At 34.4% G+C, this 26,607-nt stretch overlaps 1 protein-coding gene across 1 annotated transcript in view; it reads right to left on the bottom strand.

The window, feature by feature from the left end:
- LOC150093978 (ubiquitin carboxyl-terminal hydrolase 25-like) overlaps positions 1 to 26,607 on the bottom strand; it is a 551,531-nt gene that overhangs the window by 1,956 nt on the left and 522,968 nt on the right. The window contains exon 22 of the mRNA XM_090413163.1: positions 4,565 to 4,760. Coding sequence (XP_090269289.1) covers positions 4,565 to 4,760 — 196 coding nt within the window. The remainder of the gene's footprint in view (positions 1 to 4,564; positions 4,761 to 26,607) is intronic.

Below are 26,607 nucleotides of genomic sequence, written 5' to 3'. Positions count from 1 at the left end.
TACTGTGTCCACTTCCAAACAAGCAAACTGCCATGTATCAGCTATGTGATAAAATAAAGAAGCGCAATTACAATTTAAGTGAGTAGTGATACTGAGCAAAATCTTATCATTTTATTTAAAAACAAATGGAAGTAAAGCAACACTTATGTACAAGCAGTATGTTTCCCAAATGAAAAGTGATAAGCTGCCATAAAAAATTTGATGTACTGCTAAACTTTTAAAATATGACCTATAAAAAGAAATAAAAATTAAAAAAAAAAATGTACAATATACTTTTGACAAAGATTGCAATATGGACAAACCATATTATCAATGCCCTCAAGTCAGGATCATAACCCATTTTCTCCTCTAGACAAGTATCTAAGTTAGAAATAATGAATGTTTGGAGCTATAATGTACTTTTCATAATAATTGACAGCATTCATTTCGATGTGGCTTTAGAAAAGCTCTTCAATAATAATATATGTAACTAAAGCTGATAAGGGCAATGCTGTCATAATTAATCATCATCATCAGCATCAAATTCCTGATATATACCCTCAAAGGATGTACAGGATATGATAGTACTAAAAGAAAAATTTACATCATTACTACCTATCTACAATTTTCCTCCAAATCAGTTTACTAAATGTCAAGACTCCAATATTATCAGGTCTTATATTTCTGTCTTCTAAGGCACTTTTTACTGTATCAATCCACCTATATCTTTGTCTTCCTCTGGGTCGTTTTCCTGCCAACCTGGCAGAGAACACTTATTTTGCTAATCTTTCCTCTCCCATTATGCTTAAGTGACCATACCACCTGAGATTAGCTCTGCTAATGCATTCCTGGATGCTGACAATATCAACTTCTTTCCTAATATCCTCATTTTTAATATGATATTGCCATTGATGCCATCTGTTCATGCCCCTAAGCTTTCTCAGGACTCTCATATCTACAGTCTCTAGTCAAGTGTTTTACTTCTAACCCAGCTCTCAGATCCATAAGTTAAAACTAGTTTAAACACTGTCTTGTATACAGCTAATTTAGTGTTTTGGCTAATTTCTCTCTTATTCCATATAAATTTATTCAGTTGACTTTTTACCATACCAGCTTTGTTGATTCTGTTGTCTATTTCCATAATTAACTTTCCATCTTCATTAAAATTCATGGCTAAATAGCTGAAATGTTTTATTTATTCTATAAGTTCTCCATTCACAATGCAGTTGATATTTTCAATGTTTCTGCATATTTTCATTGTCTTTGTATTTTTTAATGCTGACCTTCATACCATATCTATTACAACAGTTATTCAGTTTAGTCAGGGAATCTTGCAGACTTGTAGCGGATTTATTTAGAAGTATAACATCATCTGCATAAAGTAAAGGGCTAAGATTAATACCTCCAATTTTGATATCAGGTTTAATACTACTTTCTTTCATAATGTGATCCATATAGATAACGAATAACAGAGGGGATAATATACATCCTTGTCTGACAGATTGAATATTAAACCACCTTCCTGTACTTCCTTCAATTCTAACTGCTGACTGACAACTCAAATAAAGACTAAGAATTGCTTGATATAATGCCCCATTGACACCATATAACTGTAGTGTATTGAATAGCTTCTCTCTTGGCACCTTGTCATATGCCTTTTCCAGATCGACAAAACTTAAATACAGATCTTTGTTATATTCATTAATTTTTTATTTAATTAATTAATTCAATTCAATAATTTTTATTCATTAATGCCAGTAACTTTACAGCAATTGCAACGATCCCCCCATTATTCCCAATATATAGTGCACTAGCATAACATTCGACTCTGAGGCTTATACCTACACATCCCTCATTTTCTGTCCTATTGTCCTTAATCAATAATCTGGTGAAGTATGTTTTCCTATTAGTCATTTCCCTAGAAGGTGGCTATCTCTTCTACCTACATAAGAAGGATCCAATTCCACCACATTCAAAGTCATACCCCCCCCAACACACACAGACAACCTATTTAATTACATTCACTTTTAACATTTCCTTGAATATTTGATGCTCTGGCCTTCCAACAACTCTCTCATACAAAGCAATGGTTTCTTCGCATACCTAATTCAACATTCATTCAAAATCAAACCCCTACACATTCTTAATACAACCATCAACGTTTCTGTGCAATTTGTGTGTGTATGTATGTGAATGTGAGCGTATGCACAGTCATTTGCAATTATTGCACTGTAAAGTGAAGTGCACATCAACAACTCACCTCTATCACATAAAAGCAGATTCACAATTTTAGCTCTCATGAATTGTCTTCATAAATATAACAATAATCTCTTTCTGTATATCTTGCAGAGCTTCAATCAGATCTTGATTATTTGCACTCAGAAAACAAACTTTTGCCATCCTTTTGTTAATTATGTTCCTTATTTTGCAATCTCCATACAATGTTATTTCCTTTTCTTACTCTTATGTGCTACAATGTCCATCTATTTATTTCCTCATATTCCATAATCCAAATCATTTCTCTAATTATCTACTTAAGGCTTCATTTCATTCATGTCTTTTTTTTCCTTCCTTTCCAATAAATTTTTGGTATTTTTTGATTTCTATACTTTCTTCCTTATTTCCTTTTTCATCTTTCAATTTTCTTCTTACTCTTCTTTTCCTTGCAACGTTTCACCTTACCCCTATGTGTCATAACACCTGCTACCCTTATTCACGTACATTATGTACCCATTTTACTCATTCTTAAAGTATTTTTTTCAACAACTTCTTTAAATGCAAAAATATTCTCACATAATCACAGACTACATATATTCTCAAATGGGTATACATTTCACATATGAAGTAGTGAATGAACTTGAAAGTTTATAAAATCTAGTCATTTTATAAAACATATACAAAGCAATATATTAGAAAACAATATATAGCAGCATTATATAAATCTTGTTAAAACAGCATTATAATTATCAAATCCAAATAATTCTGTTGTAAAATTCTCACATAATAAGTTAAATTAATTAACTTATCAAGCTCGATTTTTGCAGAGGTTTTCAGACATGTTTACAATAGAAATTATGTAGTAACTGAATAAATGTTTTATTTTATTGTAAAATGCATTAATTAATTCCCATGAAAGTTGTATGCAAATCCAAAAGAGAGGATTAACTGAGATTAGTATGATGAATCAGCAAAAACAAACGTTCACAAAGTCTTGTGAATGATAAATAAGTGCCCCAAATAGAGATGCTCGAACGGAGGGGCTAAAGTGAATCATCATGGCAATGGGTAATCCCAGATACTGTAGCATTGGAACAAAGGATTAGAAAAAAGATATTTAAGAGGACTGAGACAGGACAGAAAGAACTTTTTTGGTCCACAGTTTTTCCCTATCTCGGAAGATCCAGTTCCAGGTGTGTGGAGGCGAGGCTGTAATTGGGAGAGCTCCTGCTTGGCTGCATGGGTGTGCCATGAGAATGCGATTACCCACGGATGTAACAGAGACTTTGGCAGATCCTTCCCAGTAACCTGATGAGGAATCGCAATGACCTTGTCAATCAACGGGAAATCACCCCGACTGTATCGGACAGTTTCCATAGCAAGAACCACCACATTGTCCAAGAGACAATCATAACCAAGGATGAAGAAGCAGAGTCAAGCTATCCATGTTGAAGCTGTGTTCAATTGACTGGACTAACAATGTAAAAGAGTACCATAAGCAAGCACATTTTGTTAATGTTTAAGATAAGTATAATTGAAATTAGCACATGTAACGAAAGTGCTTACGGGAAAGTGTTAGTGAAATGTTAGACGTTGTGTTATGGTTATGTATGGGTGAAATGATTGTATAACTGTACATAAGATTGAAGTATTTAGTTTAAGTTGTAACTCAAGGGACAGATGCCCGTTTATTGTAGATAGTTTAGTAATGTGATGAAGTTAAGTGAATGTTATATAAAAAAATAGTCAATGGTATGTTATGCCTATTAAGTATAGATAGGCTGAGAGAAATATTTTCTTCCTTTGAGTATGTGTAATTTAAAATTGTAGTCTCTTACTAGTTAAAATAAAATGTTGTTTGATTAACAACCTTGCCTGATCATTTGCCAATGCACTATCTCTAAAAAAAGTTAGCGAATCTGTGTGCCAATTAGATAAAGAACTGCCACGATTAGCTGCATGAATATATGTAATTTACTTATGATTTTGCCTGTGCTCCTTCCCTAAATTCTCAGACTATATAAAATTCAATTAGAATGGTGCAGTCGTAAAATCAAATAAATTTTTCTGATTGAGATGTGTAAGAAATTAGGTAACCTGTTTTCATAGATTGACTGAAGGCTTAGGGTCTATTTACTTGCAGTAGGAATAGAGGTTAAGATTAAGGACTAACTGAGCGAATTAAGTAGAATAAGGTTATATTAAGGGTAAAGTAGAACAGAGTTAAGTAAGGCATAAGGAGCTGGACTAGTAACACATATAAAGTTAACAAAGGCACAGTTGAGTATGAATAAGAATTAATAATAAAATAAATAAAAACAAAGGAAGGAAAGTATTTAACATAAACTACTTAGATTTTATAGCTTACTTGCAATTTCCTCACCCAACATAGAGCACCACCGACTTCGTATTTCTTCTGCTGCACGAGTATCATAGTTATAGGCATTTGGGGCAGTTAAAAAGTCCATACTAGGCACCACATAATCATTCATTAATGATAAGGCATTCAAGGCAATTTTTAGATCATTGGACTCAAACTGTGTAGCTGCCTGTTCATTTAAATGCTGTAAGAGAAAAAATAATTCAAATTAAGTGTCAAATATCAAAACAACAGCTTTAAAATTTAACTGAATGAAATTATAATTATTTTATAATTATAATTTCATTTTTAATTATTTTATAATTATAAAGAAATTGATGGCAGTGATGTCATTAGTTAACTCCAATAATTTTCATTATAAGGAAATAGTGTGACTTATCAGGCAGAGGATTCAGCTACAATTGCATATATAAAGAGACATTCAGAATTTCAGCAAGAAGAGCATGAAAAATTATTGAAAATTTTGATGTTCAGTTCAAATCAACACTGTACTGATATGAGAAGGAAATTCTAGCTACCCATCTAGTTAGATGGTGCTTGGTGAAAGGTGATTTTCTCTTCACAATCAGCCAAAAAAATTGCATGTGAGCATTATACATGAAGCAAACAGCTGTTCCACATATTACAAGGTGCAAAGTTGTATGTGTCAAGTGTGTAGAAATTATGCATTTTGTAAGATGAAATGAGAGTTCACAATGCTTAAAAAGTCCATTATCATATTTTTTAATACATTGTGAACATGTATACATACTGGCCACTGAATCAGAAATCTTTATGCAGATGTACATCAATGTCATGCAGTGTATATGCAAAATACTTGGTCACGTGTTCTAAGCAACTATTTAAGAATGCTATTGGTCAGTAATAGTCAATAGTGTTGATCACAAATGGAAAAACAAAGGATCTTTCAGAGTTCAATAAGGGGCTTACTGTGGGTACCTGTCTGGCTGGAGTCATGATTTTCACGATTTTGAAAACAATAGAGCTGACAGGTTTCATACCTCAAAAGGAGAGATATCCCACGTGTCTAATCAGTGCTTGTTTAAGAAGCATAACTGTGGTCCTAAGACAGGGGTGAGATCAGTATTGTCTGAGAAGGCTTATACAGACAAATAGAACTTCCTGCATGAAACAATTGACTGAAGCATTAGTGAAAGCTTTTCTCGACTCATACCTCACCAACCTATGTGCAAGGAATTGAAGAGGATCAGTATTGGCAGTCACAGGCCTATAAGGAAACCAGTGATTTCTTCAAAGTTCCTAATTCAATGGGCAGTATGTGTACATTATCTACAAAGTAGGTATTGTATATATGTCACAGCAGTGTGAAGCATCAATAGCATATTTTATTCTTGGCTTATTTTCACACTTCTCTATTTAGCAAACTTGACTAGTTTTGTGCAAAAAGAACTGCACTATCATTCAATTCACACATTAACACATTTCATAGTACAGTGGCAGAAACTAAATTCTGTTGGTGAATAATTTTTTTTGGTAGTCAAAAGATGCTCAACAATGAAAAGCTAGAAAGCTATTCTTTATCTCTTGATGACTCACAAGCTGCTGAATGAATTCACAAGAAAAGTTCACTAGCCAGAGAAGAAGAGGATGACAAGGCACTGAATACACCAGTGAATATTTATTCACTGTGTAGTTCATATTGTAATTTCAAAAATACTGCTGGCTGTTGTGCAGTGATTTACATATCAGGAATAACACACATCATAAGCGGTAACCTAATGACAGGGCAAGATTAATGAAAAGATTTCTGTGGGACTGGTAGTGATTAGCTAATTTAGCATTACAATGTGGAACCTTCTTAACACTAGAAACCTGCAACACATTCAAAATCATAGATTTACATGAAAACAGTATTACTTGTTTTTTTGCAAACCATTTTACCAAATGTCTGATATGTTCAACATCTCAGACAATAAATGCAAAGGTATGAAACATATAGGTTTGATGGAGAATAAATTGCACCAATCTGTGCCATCAAATAGCAAAGAGCATTAACTGCTTTCTGTTACAAACCAAGTCCTGATAATGCTGAAAATGTTAAAATAGTTACACAAAATAAGCTGTAGTTTATTGGCTAAGAATGGCAAGAAAAGTAACATCTTAGCCACTGTGTCAAACAATTCAACAAAAACATTTCTCTTTGCTATGTTCAAATGTCACGCAGAAAACGTCCTCTCTTTTCTTAACAATTCAAGTCAAGTGTAAGATGAACTGTATGCAAAATCCATCAAGGAAAGCAAAATTAGCACAACATAAACAATGACTTGCAAGACTGAATAATTAATACAAACCCATTGAAAAGAAATCAATGATTTCCAGAAGCACAACTTACATTAAGAAAGTAAAGCAAACTGGAAGCCAAAAAAGATCATAAAATTTGTTTCTAGACATAAGATTCAAAAATATTTGGATACAGGAGATTGAATGATTATCATGGGAAATCACTTTAATATCACTAGTAATAAAAACTCTTTCTCAAGTGATGAAGGACTTCAAACTGCAATTATACGGCTAACCAGAAAAGCATACATTCAAGAGCAATTGAATTAAGTAGACTACTTTTTTTTAGGACAAATGGTTAAGAAATCATGGGAATATAACAAGATGCTATGAAAAAAGCTGTTCAAAACAATACAATTACATGGTGTAATTAGGATATATAAGTAATACATAGTGTACATTGCAAATCAGCAATAACACAAGGGTGCACACTATTTCCATCTATATGACTCATATCATCATCTATGGAAAATGCCAGGTGATATTGCAAGATACCAGATTGATTATATGTTAATACAAAACAGGTACAGAAGCAGTGTAAAAGGAATATCAACATAAGAAAATAAACAAAGGTAAAAGCAAGAAAAGGTGGAACCTAGAAAAACTCAAAGGAGATGCAGGTAGGAAATTCAGAGAAGAACTGGAAAATAAAATAAGGAACAAAGAGACTATATCTGAAGAAACTATGGATGTTAATGCAAAATGGAATCAACTGAAAAACTTGATATATGAAACAGCTGCTGAAGAGATAGGTTTTGTGGAAGGGAAAAGAATTAAAAAGTCATGGATTACAAATGAAATGATAAGAAAAATGGAAGCAAGAAGAAGATGGAAAAATATCAACACCGAAGAGAGAAACTGATAAAGCAGGAGAGGAATGGTTAAAAACAGAATGTAAAGAAATTGAAGAAATGAAAAAAAAGGGGGCGATATGATAAAATGTTTGAAAAAGCAAAAGAAATTACAAATATTAAAAAAAGCATGAGAAATCTGCCATTAGAAGATAAGCAAGGAAAACTGATTTATGATATTGAAATACAGGGTGAAAGATGGAAGGAATACATCGAAGAACTTTACGCAAAAAAATGAGACCAACAAAAATTGAATTGGAAGAGCAAAATGAAATCTCAACAGAAGAAAGAGGTCCCGAAATACTAAAGAGAGAAGTAGAAACAGCAATTAAGGAATTAAAAAGTGGAAAGATGGAAGGAGTGGATGGAATACCTAGTGAAATTCTAAAACAACTGGAGAACAAAGGTATAACAGAAACATGGAAACTCTGCAACCTCATTTACAAAACAGGAGTATGGTCTAAAGATTTCACAGAGAGTATTCTTATACCAATTGAAAAGAAAAGCAATCCTGCTAAGTGCAGTGACTACAGAACTATAAGCATACTCTCGCATGCCTCCAAAGTACTGCTAAGAATATTAAATCAAAGATTGTATAATAGAGTGGAGTATTTTCTGGGGAATGATCAATTTGGATTTAGAAAAGACAGAGGAACCAGACATGCAATTGGAGTAATGAGGACCATATGTGAAAGGAATATAGAAGTAAATAAAGAAGTTTATATGTGTGGACAGACTTATGTGTTCGTCGAACATGTTGTTTATTATTTTAACGGTATAATAGAACACAGAAACTAAGTAAATAATTAATTTATTAACTTGATACTGATAATCTGTTCCAATGACAAGGCTCTTACTGCTGAACTGACTCACTTATGCCACACCTTCTTGGCCAACGGCTACAATCCACATAAAATAAACAAAATACTAAACACTCCTAAGAAACCCCTCCCACCATCCACCACAGAGAACTACAACAAAACAGTCACCATCCCTTACATTAAAGGCACATCCGAAAAGATCTCAAGAATTCTCAATAAACATAAACTACGCACTACATTCAGACCATGTAGCAAATTAGCCACCCTTATCCGCTCACCCAAGGACAGCATTCCTCCTTTATCACATCCAGGAGTCTACCAAGTACCCTGCTCATGCAATCAAGCCTACTATGGTCAAACAGGAAGAACTGTGAATATCTGCATCAGCGAACATAAACGATACGTCCGGAATTATCATTATGGGAAGTCGGGCCTAGCAGACCATGCTCTGGATACCCCTGCACACAGGATCAACTGGAAAAACACAAAAGTACTACACAGAAACCCGTATAAACCAGAGAGATTGTTCTTAGAGGCGACAGAAGCCCTAAAACACACTCCAAATCTCAACAAATATGGCTGTATTAACTTGCCGAAGATCTGGGAGACAGTCATATTAAGAAAAAACTAGCACTTTTCTAGGACTCTAGTAATATATGATAGCTTTTTTTTTTTTTTTCCCTTCCAGATAGAGGGCGCCAAAATCAGGACTCTAGTCTTTGTGTTGCTGCTACAATTTTGTTTAAGTACACCATGTTGTTTTAGTCTCGCGTATTGTGACAAACAGTGTTTTTGTGCTCTGAAGATGCTGGTTATAATACCAGCGAATTATCAGCATCAAATTAATAAATTAATTATTTACTTAGTTTGTGTTCTATTATACCGTTAAAATAATAAACAAAAAGAAGTTTATATGTTTCATTGACCTTGAAAAAGCATTTGACATGATGAAATGGGAAAATCTGATGGAAATATTAAGCAAAATAGGTTTAGATTGGAGAGACCGAAGGTTAATATATATGGCAGAGGTGTAAGACAGGGATGCTGCCTGTCACCGATGCTCTTCAATATATTTGCAGAAGAAATAATAAAAGAAGCATTTGATGAAGAGAAAAGAGGAATCACTATTGGAGGAAGAACAATACAAAATATTAGATTTGCAGATGATCAAGCAATATTAGCTAATACTGAAGATGAACTACAGCACCTAATGCAAAAATTTGCAAGTATATGCAAGCATATGATATGAAAATTAACACAAAGAAAACAAGTGATGAGAGTCTCCAGGAAACCAGGAAGTATCAAGGTGATGATGAATGGAGAAAGTGTAGAGCAAGTGAGACAATACAAATACCTTGGTAGTATAATACAAGAAAATGTGACATGGAAATAAAAGAAAGAATTAACAAAGGAAAATATGCCTTTTATAGCAAGAAAAATTTGTTTATTAATAAAATAAATAAAAATCTAAAGAAAAGGCTTATTAAGTGCTATATTTGGAGTATGACCTTATATGGGTCAGAAACATGGACAATTAGGAAGAAAGAAGCTAAAATGTTGGAGGCATTTGAAATGTGGTTATGGAGAAAATAAAGTGGACTGAAAAAATCACCAATGAAGAAGTATTACGAAGAGTTGAAGAAAGGATTTCACTAAAGACCATAATAAGAAGAAAGCATAACTGGATAGGACATGTATTAAGAGGAGAACAAAGAATGACAGAAGGGAAAAATTGAAGGAATGCGACCAAGAGAAAGAAGACGACTGATGATGCTTGATGATATAATGGGAACAAGAAGATATCAATCAGGAAATGAAGGAGGAAGCAAGAGACAGAGGAAATTGGAGGAAGAGAATCTGCTGAGTCATACCATTGGACCTGTCAAGAGACAGAACACTAATGATGATGATGACTCATATTATGAAGTGCAGCATTAAACCTAATATACTGACAAACCACCCATCTAGCCACATGGATCAAATATATCAAAATTATATGCTTTGTATCCATATCATTGTTTTTATAATATCCAAAGGTTATATTGACTTTAATGGACACTTCGCATCGATGTAATTTTGGACACATATACAACACATTGCTTGAAAACAGGCAGCTGTTTTTAAGCAATTGTTGAAAACATCAGTTGCATTCTGAATACGAAGCAAACAGAACAAGTAAAACATTTCAGCTATTTAGTCACAATTTTTAGTGAAAATGGCAAATTATTGGAGTTAACTAATGTCATCATTGCCCCTTTTATTTCATGAGATATGCAGAAAAGAAAAAGGTGACTTTTTTTTGTGGCAATATTTTTCTAAACTCTTATGTTAAAAAGTACATTTGATATGTTAAGCGTTACTTGCATATCTCTCAATTTGAGTATTGCAGTTTTAGTAAATAGCCTAAATAGGTTGCTTTGGCAGGGCCTTCCTGATAATCACATAATTTTATTCCTCAAGTTTGATTCAAGGTGTGGTGCTATAAGATTACTTGTGTAGATTCTATTAGTGTTCAAAGAATACAGTGAACACTAATTGCAGTAATTTGTGTGTGTGTGTGTGTGTATTTTTTTTTCACACTTCTCTATTTAGCAAACTTGACTAGTTTTGTGCAAAAAGAACTGCACTGACATTCAGTTCACACATTAACATATTTCATAGTACAGTAGACAGTGACAGCAATTAAATTCTGTTGGTGAATACTTTTTTTGGTAGTCAAAAGATGCTCAACAATGAAAAGCTAGAAAGCTATTCTCTATCTCTTGATGACTCACAAGCTGCTGAATGAATTCACAAGAAAAGTTCACTAGCCAGAGAAGAAGAGGATGACAAGGCACTGAATACACCAGTGAATATTTATTCTCTCTCTCTCTCTCTCTCTCTCTCTCACACACACACACACACACACACACACACACACACACACACACAGTCGGGTCTCTTTTTATGCAGTAGATACGTTCCACAGAAAACCGAAAACTAAAAATCCAACAAAAAAAATCCTAACTTACGTTGAAAAATTAGGGATACGTTCCATAATTTAATAAACCCGCATAAAATCAAAGCAATGAATTAAAATAAACCTAAAATCACATAAAAAAGTTTATAAAAATTCAGGAAAATAAGAATGACTAAGTTTGTTTAAAAGCTTTATTCATTTAATTTTATTGAAAAGTAACATTTTTTAATCAGAATTTTCGTCACTATTAGACAGAAATCACTATGAGATGATGATTTTACTAATTTTTTTATACAGCTCACAATATCCAGACATATACAGTTCTTCAGCTCACTTTGGAATTTAAAGGCTCGTTCAGAATTTGTGGCATGAACAAGAAAATTATTTTCCAATTTATTTCACAGTTCAAGACCTCAAATTATATTTGAAGTGAGGGGAGACAGGTTTTTCTTCTGCTTCACTATCGTTTTTCTAGATCTTCGACTATATCTAAAGTTAATCAATATTCAATAATATCATCGTCACTTATGGCATTATCCACAAGCAATTCGTTTACATTATTCTGGCTAAATGTATCAAAATCTTTTCCACCAATTTCATGTGCCAAAGTAATGATTTCAGCTGATAATGTAGATGTTTGGATAGTTGCAATGTTTGCAATACATCTAGGCCAAGCTGCTTTCCAGCAGGCATTTAAAGTTTGTGGTCTTATTTCAGTGATAGCAGATGCAACATGATTTAAGCAGTCCAAATAGAAATTTTTTTCCAAACGTCGGTTACTGCTAATGATTCATTTTCTATTTTATCCAATATAAATTGAAAAGTGTGCTTAACGTAATATTTTTTAAAAGTAGCAATTATGCCTTGATATATTGACTGAATAATGATTGGGTGGAAAAAACACTAGCTGCACATTTAGATGTTCTAAACGCGCATGACATGGCGCACTGTCAAGAATTAATAAAACTTTACAATCGAGAGCTTTTTGCTTCATATATGTCTCCACTACTGGTACAAAGCAATTATTGAACCATTCAGTAAATACAGCAGTTGTTGTCCAGGCCTTTGTATTAGCCATCCAATATACCAGCAGCTGTTTTAGATCTTTGCCTTTTAGAGCACATGGTCTTAGAGATCGATTTACTAGGAGGGGGTTTCAACATTCGATCCCCTGGTGCATTGCTACAAAGTAACAACATTACTCGATCTTTGTTGCTTTAAACCCACTTGCTTTTTTCTCAGACTTTACGATGCAAGTTTGACTAGGCATTTTCTTCCAAAACAAACCTGTTTCGTCAGCGTTAAACATTTGAATGGGACAACATCCACCATCTTCAATAATTATGACCAACTTCTCTTGAAAATTTTTGGCTGCTTCTTCATCTGCTGCTGCGAACTCGCCTCTAATCTTTATGTTATGAAATGCATTCCTTTTCTAAAAAGCTGGTTAGCCATCCTTTGCTAGCCGAAAATTCTTTATCAGCCTGGGAAGAGGAAGTAGATGTTCTAATTGCTTCATCTGTTCATAAAACCAAAGAGCTTTTTATTTAATTAAATAACTACTTATAGGAATTCTTATTTGAGTTAATTCTTCAATCGAAATTACGAGCGCTTGTTCCATTTTTTCTAATAAAGCATCTCTTGAGTACGATAATAATTTGGCACTTAGTTTTGTGCCAGAAATGACACAAAGCGATTTGGAGCGATTTTCTTATTGCGACTTCATTCTTTTTAATTGCTCTTATAGTAGATTTGTCTAAATTAAAATGTTTACCAATTGCCGTAGATCCCTCTCCTTTTGTAAGCAATCTAAAATTGCAATTTTCATTCTCAAAGAAATTGGCTTTCTTTGGTGCTTTTTTTTCCCATTGGGCCAAATTAAATCTTTAAAATAAAAATTAGCAAAATTTAGATTTACGGTAATGAAAAGACAAACACAAACTTACATGCAAAATTAAACTTCACTGACACTCACTGGTTACATGTTAAACATGTTATGCCAGAATGTGCTGCAACACGCTGTTCATTATGTACAACGGTACATAACTTTTGAAGTTACGCATTGCAAAAAAAAGATACACATAAAAAGAGACCCGAGTGTGTGTATATATCTGTTCTGAAGAGGATAAGATTGTTTTCTCTAATCATTTATTGGGACCACACAATCACTGCTGTGTGGTCCTTGCCTTGTATGCAGGGGTTGGGTCCTGTTGGAAGGACCACTGCTTACCATAAAACAAGGTATTGTTCAGGGGCTGTACCACTACCCTTGAACAACACCTTGGTTCCAGCAAGATGTCTTTATACACTTTGGCAGAAGTGTTCTGACCCCTTTCTCCCAGAAATGCAACTTGGATACCCACTGATACATCCACCCCACCAAACCATCACTGATGCAGGGTGATTACCTCTGCATCCTGGGTGTGATGCAACCATCTGGGGCATATACCCGATCAATACTTCTCAATATTATATAAATACTGTATCGGGAATATACCTGATACAACTGTTCAATGGTGAAAAGCTTCTTAACTGTGAAGAAGATATCTCTGTCTGTTGTTTGTGTACTGCCAGAGAAGTGCCTTTTAATTTATTACCATCATATACAAGGATGGGCTGAAAAGTTTTTGGCCTCGATAATAGATGGCAACAGTATTGGCACGATTTTTTTTTATATTTTTTTTTTTTATAAGTTGGTACATCTGTCATAAGCATCCATGTGAAATTGTAAGTCATCTATCAAGTAGTTTTTTTTATAGAGCTGTCTGAAGCAAAAGTGTTGTCTGTGTCCCTTGAAAGGGATAAAATTGAGTATCGTGTGATTATAAAATTATTTGTAAAAGAAGGTTTAACGGCATAAGAAATTCATTCAAAGTTCATAAAGGTTTATGAGCACTCTTCTCCTCCATTTTCAACAATTAAGAAACGGGCTGCCGAGTTTAAACGTGTTGGTACCAGCCTTGAAGATGATCCATGTGAAGGACATCCAAAAAGTGTAACAACCCAGAAATCATTGATCAAGTACACGATATGGTATTGGATGACTGGCAAGTCAAAGTGTGTGAAATTGCTGCGACTAATAGGCATTTCAAAAGAACGTGTAGGATATATTTTGCATGAAGAATTGCAAATGAAAAAGCTTTGCGCAAGGTGGGTGCCACGCTTTCTCACAGCAGATCAAAAACGCACTCGCATGAAAATCTCCGAACAGTGCTTGGAGCGTTTTAACAAGAATAAAACTGATTTTATGCTTCGATTTATTACTATGGATGACAATGAGAATTGGATTCACCATTACACACCAGAATCCAAACAGCAGTCAAAACAGTGGACAGAAGCTGGTTGTTTAGTGCCAAAGACAACGTCAGTTCCATTAGCAGGAAAGGTTATGGCATCGGTATTTTGGGATGTTAAAGGCATTTTGTTTATTAATTATCTTGAAAAGGGCAAAACAATAACCGGGGAATATTATTCCGATCTTTTAACTAGACGAAAAAATTCGTGAGAAAAGACCTGGTTTGCAGAAGAAAAAATCATTGCCAAAACACCCACAAAGGTGTTTTGGCAATGGGAAAATTAAGGGATGTGCACTATGAATTGTTGGAACATCCACCCTACTCCCCAGATTTAGCTCCCTCTGACTTCTATCTCTTCCCAAAACTAAAACTCATCCTTGCTGGTCAGCATTTTTCGTTGAATCAAGGTGATTGCAGATCTTACTGAGAACCACTACAAGGACGGGCTAATGGTGCTGGAGCATCACTGGAATAAATGTGTTAGTCTTAAGGGAGATTATGGTGAAAAATAAAAATAATTTTGAAATTATAAATTTGTTTTTTTCATTGTTAGGCCGAGAACTTTTCAGACCACCCTCGTAAGTTATGGTGTTAGAAAGTGTCCAGTAGAATGACAATAGGCTTTAACCACCAGGTCACCAGTCAGTACACGTGACACCGTTCTCTGCGAAACATTCACATCTTGCAATATTACTTTCTGCATTCTTACAGAATTATGGCAGAAGCATGCCTTCACAGCCCTCGCAAACTGTTGTGTCCTAATGCAGCATGGTCAACCTGTTCTTCGGCAGTGAGATACATCATCTTTATCATTATAATGGTTAATAGTCCAATACATAAACATCCTACTGATCTTGAGTGCTTTTAGCATGTTGAAAATAACAGGTAATTGCATTCCAACTTGTGAAGTGCTATTACAGCTACATGGTTCTCATAATTTCCCCACTGCATGTTAATCCGTACAGCTAGACAAAGCTTGCTCTCTACTGATAAACAGATGAATATTGGCTGTAAAGAGTGCCATTAATGGAACTAGGCACATGCAATTCTGTAGGTTGTGCAAGGTCTGCAGAAGATGTAACAATATTTATGGCAAGACTGTGTTGAGATTTCAGCAATAACTGAAATCATAAGACTGGTTGGGAGGTAACTTATATTGCATGTTTTCAGAGTATTTTTGCAATATGCTTGGCGATGCATCAATATTACCACATTAACCATACAAATGGCAGTCAATCATCTTAAACTTAACTTTGTATCCATGTTGTTTTAATGGAATATCATCAATTTTCTGATAAGTATAGTATGCCCACACTTTGTTTGCTTGGCTTGGTGCCAAGAATAGTCAATTCATGCTGAAGAGGAGAAAGAAATGAAGGATGTACAAATTGGTCGCCAACACGCAAAATCATGTGCTTTATAGACAAAATTTTCCAACTGTTATACAAGAAAAAGTTACCATTTAAAAACTACAATGATCATAAAAGAGAAGTTAATTTTCCGATGTAATAATAAACAACTCATCCCAGAAGACAGATTGATTACCATATTATCGGAATGGATTCTCCTTTTTCTGACATGCACAGAAGTGTTGAAGGATCTCGAATCTGCATACTATACTCTCAAGGTGTTCAGGCTATTATGACAGCACTACAAGATTAACTGTACATTATTATTAATCTCCTATCAACAATTTTCCTCCAAATCAGTTTATTACTTGTCAGCTCCAATATTGTCATATCTAACATGTCGTTCATCTAAGCCACATCAATCCACCTAGACCTTGGTCTTCTGGGTCCTTTTTCTGCCATTTTGTCATCAAATACCTGTTTTGCTAATCTTTTCTCTCCCATTCTGTTTAAATCCATATTATGTTAGATTAGCTCTGCTCATACATTCTTGAATGCTGATAATGCCAAGTTTCTTCCTGATGTCTTCATCTTTAATATGAGTCTGCCATTGATGTCATCTGTTTAAGCCTCCATTTTTCCTAAGAATTCTCATATCTATGGGCTCTATTCTTTGATCCATAACTTAAAACTGGTTTGAACACTGTCTTGTATACTGCTAGTTTAGTGTTTTGACTAATTTCTCTCATATTCCATATAAATTTATTCAACTGGTTCCCCACCATACCAGCATTGTTTATTCTGTTGTCTATTTACAGATTTAACTTGCCATCTTCATTAAAAAGTGTGGCTAAATAGTGAAATATTTTACTTGTTCTACAGGTTCTCCATTCAGAATGCAGCTGAAGTTTTCTATGTTCCTGCCTATTTTCACAGTTTTAGTCTTTTAATTGCTGATTTTCATACCATATTATTATATTATAGTGTTATTCAATTTAGTTAGATAATCCTGTAGACTTGCACTGGATATGTTAAGGAGTACAACATCATCTGCATAAAGCAAAGAGCTAAGTTTGATATTTCCAATTCTAATATCAGGTTTAATGCCACTTTCTTTAATAATGTGATCCATATAGATGATGAATAAGAGTGGAGATAATGTGCACCATTGTCTTACATCTGATTTTACATCAAACCATCTTCCTGTATTCCCTTCAGTTCCAACTGCCGACTTACAACTTAAATACAGATTATGTACTGTCCTGTATAATGTTCCATTTATCCCATATAACTGTAGTGTTTTGAATAGCTTTCCATTGGAACATTGTTACATGCCTTTTTCAGATATGCAAAACTTAAGTACAGATCCTTGTCATACTTCCATGGTTTCTCAACTATTTGTTGTAAAGTGAAAATCTGATTCTGACAACCTTTATTTAGTTTAATCTTTAAAGGTACCTGTGGCATAACTATAAATAAATTACACAATAACCATAGTAAATAACTTTAATGAAAGTACAGATATTTTGTACTGAAAATAACAGTACATCATCGAAGTGTAGAAAGAATTAAACCAAAAAACAGGGATACAAGGTACATACGACAATCAGTTCACCAATTAAAAAACATTGCGATGAGCTAGAAATTAATATTAATACAGTAGATGCTGCTTATTGTGATCACTTTGGGACAGTCACTTTTCGATAACAATAAGCAAAGGATATAAAAATTGCATCATTTATTTCAATTTATTGTTATAAACAACAACATAAAATTTATTTTAAAAACTTATCTAGTGGTGTCTGTCATGTTTTTGAATATAGTAGTTAATGAATAAATTGTTCATACTCATAATGCCTTTCAAAGTTTGTCTCTCTGTGTTGCACACTGTGACGAAGTATTTGTAGAGCTTCTTGCATCTGGGCATTGGTTGGAGGAGCATCTAAAATATGTTCTTTTATACTTATATTAGGTTCACTTTCATCTACTAGTTTAAAGTTCTCATCAGAAAATTGGTTGTTATCAATATCCAACCAACTTTCAAATTCCTCTTGACATTCTTCTTGACCGTCTGGGGTTTTATCAAAAATTTCATTTGTAAGATATTCAAATTCTCCGGAAGAAGGAGTTTCAGAGTTTGTTTATTACCATCTTAAAAAAATCCACCTTTTTGGAAGCAGTTTTCAATAGTCTTCTCTGAGACTTGCTTCCATGACATTGCTATCAAATGCAATGTATCAAGAAGGGAAATCTTTTTTGCAATTGCACTTGCATCAGATTAGCCTTTTATATAATCACGTTCAGCTGTAATTCTTGCACGAACTTCCCTGCGATAATAAGCTTTAAAAGCTCATATGATGCCTTGGTTACATGGTTGAATTAACGATGTAGTGTTCAAAGGCAAGAAAATTACTTTGATGTTCTTTATCAATAAATTGTTTGTGTGTGCAGTGCAGTTGTCTACTAACAAGACAATTTTTTGTTTTAATTTAAGATCCCACTTAACTAATTGTTAAAAATGTCATTTGTCATCCAAGCATTTGCACTAGAACAGTAGTCAACAGGCAAACTTTTGAAATCTTTAAAACACCAATGATTTTTACTTTTTTCCAATCATTAGGAGCTCTCGTTTCTCACCTTTCATATTAGCACAACAAAGAACTGTCACGTGCTCTTTTGAAGATTTAAATCCTTTAGTACTTTCATTTTTAAACAAATAAGTAGGCTCAGGCATTGCATGAAAATAGAGTCCTGTTTCATCTGCTTCTAAATATCCTCAGAAGAATATTCAGCAATAATTTTGGCCACTCGGTCTTAATCCACGCATCAGCTGATAAAAAAAATCAGCACTTTTTTCTTCACCATGAATACGTTTCTACACAATATTCTCTCGCTTTTTCCACCTGTTAAACCATCTATCAGCTGCGGTAAAATTTTCTTTGGCTATTTTTTTTGTAAGTTTTCTTCTGCTTTTTGACACATGAAAGGTCCATTAATCGAAGCATTCTTTTCACGAACATTACTAAACCAAATTTTTAATGTTGATTCAACTTGAGTAACCTTACTAGATCGGGCTCTCTTCCAATCCATGTTCTTATTAGTAAGAGGTGAAGTTTCAATGTTTGATCTATTTTTTAAGATCCTACACAAGAGTGCTTGTGAAAATTTTAAATGTACAGCCACACTTCGTTGACTCATTTTGAGCAACTTATCATAGCACTCCAAAATTCTCTGCTTTTCTTGAAAAGATGAATCTTTATGTTTTTTACTTACTTCTGTCATAATGTTAAGGGCTTTTAAAGAGCACTTAAAGTCAAATTCACTTACTGAAAGAGAGGAGAGGACAGGTGGGAGGAAAGAAATTAAATTTATGCAGTTACTAAGGGATAATTACCTGATACAGCATGTGATGGAATATATTAGGGATTTGAGAGTGCTTGATCTAGTAAATTTTCACTATATTATTTAAGGAAATTACAACTTACTAGGATATACATTAAAATAAATTTTAATATATTTCTATATTTCGACAACGTCACGTTGCCATTTTCAAGAACTTAAGTACAAGACACGTGCATGCAGGCACGTGTCTTGTACTTAAGAATTATGATCTAGTAAATGTATCTGAGAATTTGTCTATAGTGAATATGACCACGTCGACCATATGATCAAGACCATATCATATGGTCTTGACCTGGGAGGGTAGCTAAATGTGTGGATTTTTCAGTTAAGATGTGGTATATGTGGAATTACAGGGCTGGTAAATAAGAAAAGCTCAGGAGATTGCTTGGATCAGTGCCATGGCATATAAAACTGCAAGGGCTGGATATTGATAGTTCATGGAAAGTGGTCAAGGAGTGTTTGGGGGAAGTAATAATGGCAGACTGCATACCTACAGCCAGGAGAGTAAATCAAATGGGAGTTTAAATGGATGAATATCATCATTAAGATTGAGATACAAAAAAAGAAACAACTGTGGAGAGAATTTAAGGAGAAAAGTGACCAGCAGGCACATGAACAGTACATGTTCCTGCTGGTCAGAAGGGTAACGTGTGGTATGAAAGAAAGTTAGCAATGCAGGCTAAAGATAATCACAAAAAGTCCTTTCGATATGCTGATGATAGAGAGAACACTTTGCAAGAGGATATCATCCAGGTAGTGATATTGCAGGAACGAGGGAGCCAAAGGCTTATACGGGAACCGAGGTAAATGAAATGGAGGTGCATAGCATATTACAGAACCTTAATGTGAATACAGCTGTGGGATTGGATGGTATACCAGCTCAAGTTTTATGTGAAGTGGCAAGGGAATTATCAGTGCCCATGACCATATTGTTTAATCAAAGTCTCAGCACTTGGTTAGTCCCAAAGGGGTGGAAAGAGGGGGAAAATAGTTCCATTGCATAAAGGAGGCTCCAAGACTGATTTAGCAAATTACTGATTGATCAGCATATCAGGAGTTGTTGTCAAAGTATTGGAGAAGTTGATCAAGAGCAAAATAGATGAATGGGTAGATGGAAAAAATGGAAACTGTATGGAGACAGCATCGTTTTGTGAAAGGTAGGTATGATTCAGTAACTTGCTTATCATTTTATAATACAGTGACAGCTGAGTTGGATAAAGGTAATGGGTTTACAGTGATACTGCTGACTTCGCAAAGGCCTTTGACAGGATACCACGTGAAATTCTAATAAGTAAACTGCAGCACATGGGGATGGACACAGGGTTGGTGAGATGGATAGGAGGATGGTTGATGGAGAGAATAGTTTATTCAGAAATAGAGTCCAAAAGAAGACCTGTGACTAGTGCAGGGGTCAACAACCTGCAGCTCCAGTGCGGCTCTTTGAATGAATAATTGCGACTCTTTTCGTTATTAAACGATCTATCTAAACATAGAGGTAAAAAGAAATATTTTGTAGGTCAAATGACCACTAACTATATGTCGATACTCAAAAAACGCCAGTTTACATTGGGTGCGATCAGCCAGGCAGAGCGCTACTTTGTAGTGAATATTAATCACTACAAATTAAATTAATTTGTAGCGAATGGCAATCGCTACGGTGCCGCTACGATCAAGCAGTTGGCTTGGACATATTAATGATGTCACGCTAGGCTAGCACATATAGTGCTATGGTAGCGCTTGCCTGTCTGAACGTGCCCATTGTCTTCGCATATAGTGCAGGTGTGGTATGTAAATCTGTTCACTTTGTTAAAATAAGTAAAGGTTTTGTAGTGAACGTTGCCGTGCTTTTATTTACTGGTGATTGTGTTAGGTAACGTGAATATTGTAACATTCAATTAAATATTAACAAAATAAAAATATTTTTATAGTATTTAAAATGTCAGCAAAGAAGAGAAAGATAGAACAAGAAAATCAGGAGTTTAAAAGTGAATGGACCGAAACCTATGCATTTGTAGCAAATACAGCAGGATTTCCAATGTGTTTAATATGCCATGAAAAGCTTTCAAATAATAAAAAATCAAAGACATTTTTTAAATAAACACGATACATTTGACATAGCATATCTACAGGGAGATGAAAGAAAAAAGGCAGTAGAAGAGTTGCAACGCAAAGTAAATCTAACTAAATGTTCATTCTCCAAATGGATAAAAGAATCAAGAAATACAACTATTGCCAGATTTGTGGCTGTTCAAGAAGTTGTTAAACGAGGAAAACCTTTTATGGACAGCGAATATGTGAAAGAATGTTTTATTAAAATGTCCGAATATCTTTTCTGCGATTTTAAAAACAAAGCGGAAATAATTACAAAAATAAAAGACATGCCATTATCTGCTAAGATTGTAAGGGACAGAACTATACGAATGGCAGAAGATGTAACAAATCAGCAGGTTACAGATCTAAATTCAACACCAGGATTCTCCATTGCCTGTGACGAATCATGTGATGTGGATGACATTGCACAAATTGTACTTATTTGTAGATACATAAATTCTCAAAGACCTCAGGAAGAATTATTCGATATACTGCCACTTACAGGACAAACTCGTGGAGAAGACATTGAATCTGCTGTTACCACTTGCTTGAAAAGTAAGGGTATTAATATTAACAAAATAATATCTATTTCAACCGATGGGGTGCTGAGCATGAAAGGTACAAAAAAAGGTTTTGTTTCTTGATTTAAAAAACAAATTTTGCATGACGTGTTTTCCTTTCACTGCATATCCAAATCAAGCTCCCTCACTATCCTTGATATTTTCTCATAATGTAATAATGATATCTCATAATGAGTTGCCTTGGTGTTGTACTACCAAGTGGTCATTTACACTTGGATTCGACGATAGTTTTTCGGTATATATGAAACTCATAGATTTGTAGTTCTCGATCTTAGAGTTTTGCTTACTGGCAGTTGAACAACAAGGGATTTGTAGCTCCTTAATTATTATTAAGGATACTAGAAAAATAGCCGTTTGGCTTTCAATTTATGTTATAATATACACACACACCTTTATGGCATTCGTATAGTAAAGGTATATAAGTTCTTTTCACTTAAACCTCGTTATCTTCCAGGTCTACTCACTGATGAGACCTCAAAAAAAGGTTGAAACCGGTCTGGGTAGTGACCTCTCCTCATAATGTAATTACAGTATTACATCCCCTAGGGGTTGTGTTTTTACATTATGAGAAAATATCAAGGATAGTGAGGGAGCTTGCTCCACCTTTGCTTCGAGTTGCCTTGGTGTTGTACTACCAAGTGGTCATTTACACTTGGATTCGCCAATATTTTTTCGGTATATATGAAACTCATAGATTCGTAGTTCTCGATCTTAGAGTTTTGCTTACTGGCAGTTGAACAACAAGGGATTTGTATCCCCTTAATTATTATTAAGGATGCTAGAAAAATAGCCGTTTGGCTTTCAATTTATGTTATAAGAAGTGATTTCGTTTGAACAAAAATTACATTTGTTTGCGACAAACTTAGAGAAAGGCACATTATTACATTTTCCTACGTTGAAGAAATATCAACAAGAACAAGCTGATAATTCCATAAATTTAACCTTTTTCAAAGAAATTGTGGTAAATATGTGATCTGAATTTAATGAGAAATTTGAGGAGTTTAGAAAGAACAAGGCAACTATGTAATTTTTATTGTGAACCACTTAAAATTAATCCTGCCGAATGAAATTTTTCACCTTTTGCTGGAATTGATGAGGCCGCATTTCAACTTGAGTTAGAAATCCTGAAAACCAAGGATTTGTGGAATTCAAAATTTAGAAATCTTAAAGCTGACCGGAGTTGGAAAGACAAAAATCTACCCTTGCAATACAACACAAATGGTGTGAAATAGAAGATCTTAAAAAGCAAGATCAGATTATATTTGACACGTGGAATTGTTTACCAGACACTTACATTCAGTTAAAACAAAATTCAGTTAAAAACAAAACATGAGTTAGAGAACCTGAAAACCAAGGATTTGTGGAATTCAAAATTTAGAAATCTTAAAGCTGACCGGAGTTGGAAAGACAAAAATCTACCCTTGCAATACAACACAAATGGTGTGAAATAGAAGATCTTAAAAAGCAAGATCAGATTGTATTTGACACGTGGAATTGTTTGCCAGACACTTACATTCAGTTAAAAACATACAGTTAAAACAAAATTCAGTTAAAAACAAAACATGAGTTAGAGAACCTGAAAACCAAGGATTTGTGGAATTCAAAATTTAGAAATCTTAAAGCTGACCGGAGTTGGAAAGACAAAAATCTACCCTTGCAATACAACACAAATAGTGTGAAATAGAAGATCTTAAAAAGCAAGATCAGATTGTATTTGATACGTGGAATTGTTTACCAGACACTTACATTCAGTTAAAAACATATGCATTTGGACTTCTATCAATTTTCGGATTGACATATTTGTGTGAGCAAATATTTTCTAATATGAATTTTATTAAAAGAAAGTTGAGAAACTAACTAAACAACGCGAGTCTTTCGTCATGTCTGAAAATGAAAATTACGATGTATTCGTCGCATATTTCTCAATATGCAGCGAAGAAGTTCAACAGCAAAAGTCGCACTAAGAAGATATTTTAAATTAAACAAAATGAAAGAAATAGGTATGTTAATGGATTTTATACATATGCTTTTGTAAGGAGAAGGAAATCCTTGTTTTATTATTTAATATTTTAAAAGATCATATAATTTCATGTGACATGTCACCCCTGTGTTTTACAAGTATGATAACGTGTTACTGTAAAAAAAAATAATAATAAAATAAAATAAAATAAAAACGTGCGGCTCCCTAATTTTTTTTTTAACAGATATAATTTTAAAAATGGCTCTTCACTCCAAAAAGGTTGCCGATCCCTGGACTAGTGGCATGCTAGAGGACTGCTACTGTTTAATTTGTACATTAATGATATAGGAAAGGATCTGAGAGGAACTGTTCGGTTATTTGCTGATGAGACAAAGTTGGGTACAACAATAGCTAATACAGATGGTGTCAAAATTTTGCAGGATGATCTGGATAGATTGGCAGACTGGGCTAAGGAGAATGGATGTCAGCTTAATGTGGCAAAGTGTAAGGTTATGCATTTTGGGGTGAAAAGATTAGCAGCAGTATACCACATTGGTGGAACTGTACTCCACCAAAATTGGTAAAGCCAGAGATTTGGGAGTGTTGGTGGATAGGGAGTTGAAGTTTAGGGGGGGCACATAGCAAAAGTGGCTAAAGCAGCTCATGAGATCATTTGGTTACTGAAGAATACTTTGACCAACAGAGACAAGCAGATTATTGATCCTCTTTATCAAGCCTTGATATTGTGTGCAGATCTTGGCACCAGAGTTTCTTGGTGATGAGGTGGAGAGGATACAGAGGCAAGTGACCAAGATGGTAGCAGGTCTACGAAATAAAGCCGAGAATAGTTTAAAGGTCTGTGGGTTACGGAAACTGGGTGATAGGTGACAGAAAAAGGGGTAATATGATTGAGACATACAAATTACTTAGGGATTTATAAAAGATTCATTCAGAGGAAATTTTTCAGAACAGGTTGGTGGTAGCAGAACTAGGAGACATCCATGGAAACAGTAAGAGTAACAGTAGTTAGCAAGGGTGTTAAATATGACCTCTCCTAGTGCAGAAGCAATAGGAGAGGTCATATTTACCTATACAAGTTGCCAACAGGTGTACCACCTTATTATAGAATTACACTGGATTTAGAGAAGATGTTGGAAGTTTATTTTGCACTTGGTTAGACTATAATAAATTTAGTTTAATCCTTTACCCAAGTGTAAGCAAACAAAGTTTGCGCCTGAAAATATCTTCAGGACTGAGGAAAGGTGGTGCAACACCAGGCAACTATAATAAGTATCACCTTATCATAGAATTACACTGGATTTAGAGAAGATGTTGGAAGTTTATTTTGCACTTGGTTAGACTATAATAAATTTAGTTTAATCCTTTACCCAAGTGTAAGCAAACAAAGTTTGCACCTGAAAATATCTTCAGGACTGAGGAAAGGTGGTGCAACACCAGGCAACTCCAAGAAAAGGTTGACCAAGCTCTCTTTGTCTCAGTATCTCTCATAATGCAAAGCACATCTCCTCGCAGACATGTACACTGCTGTGCATTAAGGGCACTTTGTTTGCTTACACTTGGATAAAGGATTAAACTAAATTTATTATAGTCTAACCAAGTGCAAAATAAACTTCCAACATCTTTCTCTAAATCCAGAGTAATTCAATAATAAGGTGGTACACCTGTTGGCAACTTGCATAGGTAAATATGACCTCTCCTATTGCTTCTGCCTTAGTATCTCCACGTTTGGGTCTGCCTCCCACTGACAAGACCTCAATAAAGGTCAAAACCGGTCTGGGTAATGGCCCTTCCCTTAATGCATAGCAGTATACATGTCCGCAAGGAGATGTGTTTTGCATTATGGGAGATACTGAGGAGTGATAAGAGCTTGGTCCACCTTTGCTCAGAGTTGCCTGGTGTTGCACCACCTTACCTCGGTCCTGAAGATATTTTCAGGAGCAAACTTTGTTTGCTTACACTTGGATAAAGGGTTAAACTAAATTTATTATTTCTTATATATATATATATATATATATAGCTGTATACCTAAATGGATTCCAATTTAAGCATGAGCTCTACTGTTTTCTTATTCAATTACTTAATGGTGTTTGCTGTTTGTACTGATGTCTTACAATACGTAAGACAAAATATATACATAATAAATCTATTTATTTTACTGTGGCATACGTGTTATTCTACAGTTATGGATACTCCACAGGTTTCACTATACACGAAATTTTTCATATTCTGCCATCCAAGCTGACAAGTATGACAGTCAGGCAAGATTAACTATGTGTAAGTCACCTTAGTAAGTAAAGGTTTTAACCAAGTATATTAGTAGAAAAGATAAGAGCAGCAAAGACATATCTAACCAACCAAAAAAACCAACTATTTCCAATAATAATCAGAAAGTGCAATAT

The sequence above is a fragment of the Typopeltis vanoorti genome, chromosome 23 (genome assembly GCF_054136105.1).
Source record: "Typopeltis vanoorti isolate ZY-2024b chromosome 23, IOZ_Tvanoo_1.0, whole genome shotgun sequence".
Classification (NCBI taxonomy): Eukaryota; Metazoa; Arthropoda; class Arachnida; order Uropygi; family Thelyphonidae; genus Typopeltis; species Typopeltis vanoorti.
This window is presented reverse-complemented; position numbering and strand designations above follow the sequence as displayed.